The 10,733-nt window shown below is 45.3% G+C and overlaps 1 protein-coding gene across 2 annotated transcripts in view; it reads left to right on the top strand.

Moving 5' to 3' along the window:
• Nucleotides 1–7,397, top strand: part of Chchd3 (coiled-coil-helix-coiled-coil-helix domain containing 3) — a 264,762-nt gene extending 257,365 nt beyond the window's left edge. For both annotated transcript variants that reach the window (XM_021164672.2, XM_029478369.1), the window contains one exon: nt 6,690–7,397. In XM_021164672.2, coding sequence (XP_021020331.1) covers nt 6,690–6,713 — 24 coding nt within the window. In that variant the 3' untranslated portion in view covers nt 6,714–7,397. The remainder of the gene's footprint in view (nt 1–6,689) is intronic.
• Nucleotides 7,398–10,733: the final 3,336 nt, after the last annotated feature.

Here is a 10,733-nt window from a genome sequence, read left to right as displayed (position 1 = left end):
CCTTCTTCCCCTTCTTCCCCTTCTTCCCCTTCTTCCCCTTCTTCCCCTCCCCCTCCCCTTCCTCTTCCTCTTCTGCTGTGTGTGTGTGTGTGTGTCCATCTCTATCCCTATCTGGCCCCAAATTTACCGATTCCTAGAGATCTGCCTGCCTCTGCATTCCATGTACTGGGACTAAAAGGGTACAGTACCATACCTGGCACTCCAATTGCTAGTTTTTAAAGTGAAGGAGGGCTGACTTACAGATCAGCATTGCCTCTATTCCCTGTAACATTCCACTGCTTTAATGTTTACTTGGTAGGCAAGAATTGCAAGCATTTTAGCTACCCCCCCCCCCAGGCCTGTTGCTATGCAAAGAACTTAATGGGATTCTCATGGAACTTTCTGTTCTCCGAGTGGTAGGGTTATTGTGCAGTGCTTTCACCAGACCATTCGTGGTGGTCACAACTTTAGTTTTTTCTTGGTGAGCTGAGGGTTTGAAGCTCTACCTACAAGGTCTGATTCTGTGTTTGTTGTGGAGAGCAAGAAGTAGGTACAGGCTCAAGAGGCATGGCCTATTTAGCGATAGCACCCTCTTTCTGAGATTTTTGGGATCTAGTGCCTTTACCTCATGAAGTTTGCTGTCAGTCACCCTTGAGACGGACTAGTCTGCTGCTCTGTAGCTTCAGCTGCATATCCTGTTCTCAAGTTCATATTCCTAACAGGCATGGTGATCTGATGACCAGGAGAGGCTGGAAACAGTTCACGGTTTCTCCAGAGTCAGTAAAGTAAAAAAACAGCTACCCCACAGCCAGCCACCTGCCAGCTAATGAACTCCATTACAAAATGCAGATGCCGTAGCCAGCTCTGGGCTCCTAGTGTACTGTGATGCCCCACAGTCTATGAGGTATAGTCCACGGGAGGTGAGGGACTTTGAAGATGCAATAAGTGTGCAGGATGACAAAACCAGGACCAAGACTTAAGTTATAGCATGGGCAGTAAGCTGGTAGCCAAGCAGCTTTTCCGTTGAGACTTGATCTTGTGCTAAACTGTAGAGATCAGAAAGTGCCCTGACTACAGAGAGAATGCCAAGTCACGACCTTCACCAGTGAAGCTAGCTAGACCCCAAAATTACACTTCCCAAAACTAATGTCCATAGTCCTCTCATTTATAAACTATGAACAAAATCTCCAGTATTGGTTATTTCCAAAATAGAAGACTCCAAGATTATCATGTGTGGAGGAATTTGTCTAGGGAAAATTTGTCAAGGACATTGTATTTTACCTCCCCTATAATTTGGATTTGTGTTCAGCTAGGCTTCAAAGCATTCCCCTATTATTGAGCCTGAAAAGGTTCTGGAAACAGGAATATCTGTTACTTGGAAATCCCGGCTCTTGTACGGGAAAAATACTTAATGCCAGAGCAGGCTGCTTTGTGGCTGTGTGCCGATGAGTTCACGGTGACATGTTGACCGGACTCTTGGAGCTGGAGGACTTGGAGATCATCAACCCCACCCCCATCTTTTCCTTAGCACAGTTCCAGAGTAGGAATGAACCATACATAGCAGAGCTCATCGCCTGCTCTGCATTTCAAACCCAGGAGGGCACAGACATGTGTGAACCTCACAGGCTCTGAAATTTATAAATTGTGCATGGCCAACCTTCCCCTTAAGGATTCTGAACTGGAAGATTAGAAGTGGGGCTCAAGCACCCCAAACTTGCACCAATTTCTGCAGGGTCTGTCTGGTTCTCTTCATGACAAGGCATGCCACTGTCACAAGCTACCTGTCCAGGCTACCTAGAAGTCTAAACTCACTGTCCGTGGAATGTATCTAAACTCACTGTCCCTAGGATACATCTAAACTCACTGTTCCTAGGATACATCTAAACTCACTGTTCCTAGGATGCATCTAAACTGAGCTTGGGAGAAGGCAGAAACCACTCCAGTAAAAGTGCTCTCCATCTTGTGACCTCCAAAGCAGAAGGCCATCCTGGGGGAGTCACCCCAGCACTCACAGCCTGTCTCTGGGCTAACACCCTCCACAGTGACAGTTCAGGTCCCCAGAATCTCCTTGACTCAGAAGCCCATCTAGTATAACAGAAAGCACAAAGGCAAATCAAGGGCAGCCTGTGGGAAGGCCTCTGGCCGCAGGTTTTATTGTTCCCTGACTTCTCTATTGTTTCTTAGTGGCTGGAAGGCTGCACACAGTGGTCTTGCTCCTCCTGTGGGGCGGAGGCTCATCGAGTTTGAAGCTGTCCGAGCAAGTTGCGCCCCCCCCCCCCAGTCCTACCCATCCTAGGGATGTGTTTCTCACTCTTTCTGAGAGAAATACTTTGCTTTACAGCATTTTCCCTTTTTTAAAAAAGTTGAATTTAATATAAGAAATATTACCATGGATTTTCATTTTTCTTAATAGTTATTTCCCAGGGCTCCTTTTCTAAAAGTTTGAGCTGTAGTCTCACTGTTTTGTCTACTTCTGTGGCAAGTTGTATAAACAGTTAATTGCTTGTAAATTAATTTGAATGTCACACAGAGACATGGATGATATGAAATGAGATCCAGGCAGGTGACTGGTGTCACCTACAAAAGCAGGAAGCAGAAAGCACAACCCTGACTGGAGGGAGCACACCAAATCCAAAACTACTCAGGCCACCCAGCTGGCAGGCAACAGTGCTTCTCGGAAGCTAACCTGGAGGACGGTCTTCCTCTCTCCCCCACCATCCTCTCATTGATTTTCCCCATCACAGGTCAGCCCTAGCTCGCCTAAGTGAAAACTCGTCCTGAGGCTATGCCTGACTGGGGACCTGCTGCTATGTTAGTCCTCCTGCCCACACCTAATTCTACTGAGTCTGAAAGCTTGGGGAGATGCTAGCTAGCTCTTGGTGGTCTCTTTTTAAATCCCATTCTCTTGGTAATGATTGCTTAGCAATACCGGGGTGCTTTTAAATCTACTGAGACAGCCAGTGGCTGTCCACTGCTAGTCAGCCTCTGTAAGAAAGCAGAGATCCAGAAACTGGAGATGCCTGTGGAACAAAAATACTTGAGAAAAGTGCTTGAAATCATTTTACTAAGTGGAAATGACATAGTGTCGTAGGTCTCCGGGGCACTGTTCCTGTTTGACCGAGTGAGTTCATCAGTGGCTGGAACTGAAAGAGCTATCAGAAAAGAGCAGTGTTGCTTCCTGAACCATTCACTCCTTTTGGTAATTTACGCAGCTGTTTACAGAAGGCGTTTCTGCAGACCCAACTATGTGAATGAGGAATTTCTTTCTCCACATTAAGTGTTAGCATTTCCTTAAATGAAAGCAGCAGGGTTTTTAATATAGCTTGCAAAGCTTCTCCTTCATTCTTTAGGGAATTTCCTATGTTAATTTATGCAGTGTTAATTTATGCAGTGTTGAAATTCAGCCCAACCGCATCCAGATACAGAAGATGCAAAGCTTATGGGACAGCCTGTGAGGTGTAGTGTAGCCCTGTCAGTCCTGGGCTCCCTCTAACCAAAGGCCCTGGCTCTAGCTTTCAACGGGTCTTATCACACAGCTGTGACAGAGTAAGAGCACAGAATGTTTATCAGTTTATTCATCTTTTTAAAATCCCAACTTGATGTGTATTTGTTAATGTCTCTGACAGCAGTGAAGCAGTTTTGTACCACCTCTGCCACCCTTCGGTAGCAGCTGAGTGCAGTGTGACAGCGGGATTATAGACCATCCCCGCAGCTTTCCTCTGTTCCCTAATGTCTCCAGAGAGTGACACACAAACCACTGAGCCATTACACTCCGTCTGAGGGACTAGGAGTCTAATCCATGTAGCAGGGATACAGGCTCTCTGTACTGTGAGTACAGAGAGCCTGTATCCTAACGGTCTGAACTCCATTTGAACCAGGGTCCAGCTAGTCATTCTTCAGGAAAGTAGAGCATTGTTGGCATTCCACTGAAAATTACTCATCTATAATTGCTTAGGACTGAAGAGAAAAGAATGGCTAAAAGAATCCATCAGCCCCCACAGAACCCCTTAACTCTGGCTTTCATTGTGTTCCACTAGCTGCAGATTATGTTACAACACAGAAAAGAGGCATGTTGTCTGTCACCTGGCTATGTAGTGATCCATAGTGAACCATGGATCCAGACCAAGCAGATGCCACAGTGCTTAAGGCTCCCATTGGTGAATTCAGAAATACATGGGACCTATCACACACACACACACACACACACGCACACAATGCACAGTAAACCATAGAGTATCACTCAGGGGTTACTTTCCCCTGAAACAGGGAGCCCTAAGTGGGCTCATATAGCTCCTAGTCCCTTGTACAGATAGTAAAGATGAGCAGAGTGAGGTGGTCTGGGCATCATTTTCAGAGCACCCACCTTTGTCATTGGAGACTTGCACAGATCAAGACACAAAAAGTTGAGCCTAGAAGAAATGCTATGGCGCTGACAATGGCGGACAGTGTCTGACTTGGGAGGTTAGCTGTTCTATTTCATCCGCAAACCCAGCACTGGTTGCAATGCACTTGAAAGGAGCCTTCATGCAGTGTGCATTCTCCTGTCCTCTCCACCAAGTGGAGCTTTTGCTTCTTCAGCTTTTTCCTGCATTTTATCTAGACCTGTTTTTTTCTTCCCAAGCCTGTTTGTCTCACTAGCCTGTCTGCCTATTCTATAGTGCCCCTGTCACCATACCACTTATAATCACAGACCCTAGAATTATCACATCACCATCCACTCTTCGTTTGGAGGGCCGTTTGTCCTTCCACTCTTGGTTCTTCATGTTCCCACTGTCTTTGTCCTTAAATCATTTGACTTTTGACCTTTCTTTCCAAACCTGTGACTTCTTTCTAATGGTTACTGTAAGAATGCCTCATTCAAAATCAGCTCACAAACTCCAAACTGAGTTTATCTTCTTTGTTCGCAGAGTGTCCCTTCCTATACTCTGTCACTTCAGGTCAACCCAAACCCCTCTTCCCTCTTTTCTTCTCTGGGCTTCTTGTGTCTGTTTTCCTGGTCCACTCTTGCTTGGTTTGCAGTCTGATCTGCTGGGTCTTCCTACTCCACACTCCCCTCCATTTAGTTCACTGTACTGAGGACATAGGTTCAGTTTCATGAGTGCCATTCTCCTGTTTAAGAAGCATTTGTTGGATACTCATGTGTTTTCAGTGGCCAGTTGGCAAGCTTGTCCATCTCGTGTCCATTTTGGCCCTGCCTCCTCCCCCTCCTTAACCATGCTGGTCTTTTCTTGACTCTTAACTGCTGCTGCTGTACCATCTGCCCTACCCACAGCCCCAATTTCTGTCTGTATTCTGACTACCCTGAGATAGTGTGCAATGACTTCCTTCCTTCCTTGTTTCAGCTGCAGAGAAAAGCCTTTCCTGGTCCTGAATGCAACATGAACAAAAACCTTCCCTTGCATGCCTTGTTCCATGAGAGGATTTTTTTTTTTTACCATGTACGTGTGTATCTTAATAAACCTTAGCATACATTTAGCAAATAAGTAAAAAATAGCAAATTATTACCATGCTGTGTTAGGGTTTTACTTTGTGAACTGATACCATGACCAAGGCAACTCTTTTTTTCATTAGATATTTTCTTCATTTACAATTCAAATGCTATCCCAAAAGTCCCTTATATCCTTCCCCAACCCTGCTCTCCAACCCATCCACTCCCACTTCCTGGCCCTGGTGTTCCTCTATAAGGACAGCATTTAATTGGGGCTGGCTTACAGGTTCAGAGGTCCATTATCATCAAGGTGGGAGCATGACAGCATCCAGATAGTCACAGTACAGGAGGAGCTGAGACTTGTACATCTTCATCTGAAGGCTGCTAGGAGAAGATTGGCTTCTAGGCAGCTAGGAGGAGGATGTTAAAGCCCAAGCCCCAGTGACACACCTACTCCAACAAGTACACACTTCCTAGTAGTGCCACTCCCTGGGCATATACAAACCATCACACAAGCTTAGTCTTTCATATCCCAAGGGTATGTGGGATAGCTTTCCCATAGCCCTTAACAAAATGCAGTGAGGACTCAATAGCTTAGCTGGCAAGAATACAGGGACTATGAGGACAAGAAGAAAATGCAGCTACAGGCCTCACCTGTACTTTTATAAGTGGCTTCAAAACTAAAAGGGAGATGGCTACTTTTTTATTCTTAAAGATATAGAAGAATGGGGGGAAAGTATCTCCTGCTGCCCCAGCGGGCTACAGTTCCCTCTGATGGTTGTTATCTGCCATCCTCATTCCCAGTACAACACTTGGGCAGTTTGGGAAGAGACCTGCCTGTAGTGTTGCTGGGGGCTGTATAGACTTGACATCTACATTCTGCCCGGAGTAAGCTGTAATCTTTGGACGTGGGCTTGATAGTTCATAGATGAGATTCTTCCTCCAGAGCCTTTGGGTTTCACTGCTACACTGTGTTCTTCCTACTCCACACTGTCTCAGCAAAATGTCCCTGATTCCAGATGCCACAGCACCCTCCTGCCATTTTCCAGGCCATGCTCTTACCCAGGCTGTTCCTCTCAGATGCTGATGGGTGGGTCATTTGGAGATTCAGATGGACGGGATAGGGTATTTCTTAGAGTATTTTGAGATGGGAAAGCATATGCTTTGTCCTTGGGTTGGAAGTCGGTATTTGAAAAGCACTGAAATCAACCTAAATGCTTCCTGCCGTTTGTTTGCCCTTGCCTTCTGGTAGTGGAACTTATACTTTCTGTTTCTCTTGCAGAGCATGCTGGAGAAGGGAGGCTAAAGTTACCCTGAGAACATGCAAGCTCTTCAACGTTAATTCCAGAGGTGGAACATTTTTCTTTTCCTAGTATGAAAATGACCCATATAAAGAGAAGACCACTAAAGACAGACAGGCACTGGAAAATGGACTCAACTGAATCATAACGTGTTTTGATCAACAGTTTAAAAAGCCATGTTCTAGATCAGCGATCAGTCATCAAAGAACACTGTTAAGTGTTAATGAAACCACAAAATGAATAAAAGAGGAAGGTAGTCCACCCCACCTTTTTGTACTCTCTTTCCAGCTTCCACTGATATAAAATGTTCTCATCACTCCAGGCTCCATCCAGCATGTAGTGACTTCCACTCTGACGAAGCTGGGTGGAGGGACATCAAACTATTTCAGATGGAGAGACAGCAAGAAAGCACTGGGCTGGGGCAACAGTGTAGACTTGCAAGACTGTTGAGCCTGGGTGTGCTCTTCTCATTATATAGAAGCTAATTCATTGTAACTTATGATGATCTTTCAAGGAAGACAGAAAGGAGAGAAAATGTACCTCTTTTGCTGGAATAATGTTTATGATTGCAGGTAAAATAAGGCATTTTTGTCAATATAAAGGCAACCTTGGCTTGTTCAACCAAGTATCGAATACTGACAACTTCACTCACTATCAATAATAAATCTATTTTCTGACTAAGACTGGCATTTGGACTGGGGCCTCATGTGTTCCTCTGGCTGGAGTTGGGCTGGGTGACTGACTCATGTGACTTGCATTGCTTTTAGTTTGCATTTTCACTACAGCTCTCCTGTTCCAGGCCAGCCACGCAGTGTTGCCTGCAGCTTGCCTCTCACATAGGTGCATTCAGTAAGATTTTATATGTTGCATGAACCTTCCTTTCTTTGGCATGACTTAAAGTCTTCTGCATGGCCAGAGGCAGTAGCTGAGGCCCTTCTGACCCTGCCATACTATGAAGGTGCTTAAAAAACAGCCAAGGACCATAGCCTTTCTTTCCCCAGTTCATTGCCACTTCCTGATTATAACTGCTTAATCTAGGATTGGGGCTCCAGCCTCAATTTAGGGACCTGGAAGCTACATGGTTGCTCTCAGGAAATAGGAAGAGCCAGTGCTCTGTGATGTCAACCATATTCTGTCTTGTAGAATTTTCATTGACTTGTTTTGTGGAGAGTTTAGCAAAGTGATTGAGAATTCATACCCAAGAGCTAGAGAGATACTCAGAGGTTAAGAGCTTGTGTTCCTCTTGTAGAAGACCTAGTTTCGGGTATCAACAGCCACTTCTGATGCCTCACACCTACCTATAAGTAGTTCCTGGCTAGTGCTCTCTTCTAGTCTCCAAGTTCAATTGCACTCACATATCCAAACCTACATTCACACAGATGCACACATATATGAATACACACATGTATATAGATGCACACATATAAATACTTAAGAATATAAGTGTACTCTGTAGTAGGATACATTTGTGTTTGGCTTCCAGTATCAGCTGCTTGTCAGCTGGGGAGGAGTCTCACCTCCCTTCCTGCACCTCCCTCTCTTGAGGTGTGAAAAGGTCAGTGGGGGCCCAGTGTCCATGGGATAAAGAGTTGGAAGGTATACCACATCCATTTTGTGAGACCTAGCAAATGTGGGTTTCCCTAACTTCAGTAAAGTGGTATTGTGGAGTCGGGAACATTGAAGGACTGCCCACATGCCCAACTAACTTTTCCTCTAGAGAAAGTCAAAGTGAAGTTGGATTGGTAACTTCTCAGAACACCCCTGAATGTATGTGGCTTCTTGTTCATCCAGGTCCCTGTGCTGGCATCTTCTGAGTGGCATTGCCTCATCAGATGGGAACACACCTGGAGACCTGATGTTCCTTCTGAGTGGCAGTGGAGACCCTCCCTTCCATAATTACTGTGCAACCCAGTGATTGCCATCTAATGAAGGGTTTTTGTTCTGGGCTCTTCTATTGGCTGGGTTGGCTTGTTTGGGCTTTTAATGATGCACAATCAGCGGGTTCATTTAAGTGTGACTGACGGAGGCATGTGTAATTCAAGGAGGCACACGCTCCCACGCTGTCAGGGTGGCATCCAGGTAACTGCCTGAGAGAAATAATAGGTACACAGAAACAAATGTTTACACAGCGGCTTGCTATAGTGTTTACAAATCAGCTAACTCGAAAATCCCCTCCTATACGGTTTTGTTTTACTGTTTGGCGCCAAGAACTTGGCACATCCCAGGTTGCCAGTCTTGTTGCTGGCAGGGGAAGGCAGCACTGAGGAATCAGGCATTTAAAGCTGGGTAAGCCTATGGATGGGGTAGTTTGTCAGGCTGTCTCTGGAAGCACCAACTGTTAACTTACTTAGATTTGCAGGCTGGGTGGAAGGGTAGACGGTGGCACTCTGAGGACATCAGAGGGTACAGTGATGTCTTTTTCTGAATCTTTTTAGACCTCTCTGTGGGTGACTACATACCTCAGGCCGGGCCACCATGAGCTTTTTGGACAACTGCTTGGAAAGTGTGTTGAGACTTACATGGGGCTCACGGCATCCCTGTTATCTAGATCAGATCTTCCTGGGGTAGTTTAGCTCATCACTTCAGGAGTAAAGTGCCTAGAATGCTGGCTAGCTGGTACCACCTTCAACAAGTCCTCGGTGAATTTTCAGATGACAGCTGCATAAACTTCTCTGAGAGGTCAGTGTTCATAGAAAACTTAACAAAGAATGGTTTAAAAAAAAATTGTGGCATGTGGCCTCAGGTCAGCTGATGAGAACTTTGTATGGCAGTTTTAAGCTGTATTGGCCTAGCCAAACAAGCAGTCACGTGGTTCAGAGTGGGGGCAGAGGCATGGTTCTTTGAGTGCTACTGTTCAGCCTAAGGTATAATTACCTTTGCCAAACACCTACATGCCATGAGCCATAAGAGCGGATCGTGGAGGAGGAAGCACAGGAGACCCATTACATAACAGGGACTATGGCTAATAATGTAGTCATGGAAAACAAAAAGATTAGAGCAGCTAACAGTTCAAAAGGGCAGCAGCAGTTGACTGACTCAGCAGAGGAGGGAGTTAAAAATTAGGAGTTTTGACTTTCCATCCTGACCTGAAATTTGGAGTGAAAGTTACAATTCATCCTAAGGCCCTAGGTGTCCTAGATGTTCCTTCCCTCCTCCCACCAAAATGTCTTCACCTCTCTCCTCCTGAGGCTATACATCAGGAGTGCAGAGGGCCATGGGGTTACCAGGCCCCTTCAGGGTTCTCACGGTGGAGTAGCACACTGTGGTCCTTTCTTTGACTTAGGATTTTTTTTCCCTCCTGTTCTAGTCCCTAAGTCTTCAGTTCTATATGACTTTTTATCCTTCAGCAATTCTTTACGCTTACAGTTATTATTTTTAAATCCAGCAATTAGAACATTTTCTCAAAGAATAAGCGCAAAACGTCTGGCCCAGCCTAGGATGGGTGGTTGACTTGTGAATCTAAAACCCATGGTTTGAACACACACACACACACACACACACACCCCTGGGAGCACAAGGCCATAGAACAGACCAGCAGTGACAACTGCACATGGTTGAGGCTTCATTTCTGTCTGAGAAACCATTCCACCACAGGCAAACCCTCCGCCCCGTCTTCATGGGGGTACAATGTAGGAGGCTTCAGTCTCTTCTTCCCCCTTGTTTTCTCTTAAGCATTTTTCAGGAGCCAACAGTAAAACGGCAAAAAGGGAAATACAAACGAGAGGGATAAGGGCTCAAGGACTCACTGTGCATCCTTAAAATGCAGTACTGGTCAATGTATTATTCAGTTAATTACTTGTTTGTTCATTCATTCATTTACTCATTTATTGACAGGGTCTTGTAGACTCACTATGGAATCAGAGATGACCTTGAATGTCAGATTTTCTACCTCTACCTAAGGTTACAGGCATGCCCTACTGTCTTAGTCAGGGTTTCTATTCCTACACAAATATCATGACCAAGAAGCAAGTTGGGGAGGAAAGGGTTTATTCAGCTTACACTTCCATACTGCTGTTCATCACCAA

Source organism: Mus caroli, chromosome 6 (assembly GCF_900094665.2).
Source record: "Mus caroli chromosome 6, CAROLI_EIJ_v1.1, whole genome shotgun sequence".
NCBI classification, from domain to species: domain Eukaryota; kingdom Metazoa; phylum Chordata; class Mammalia; order Rodentia; family Muridae; genus Mus; species Mus caroli.
Note: the sequence above shows the minus strand (reverse complement) of the source record. Positions and strands in the feature narration are given on the sequence as shown.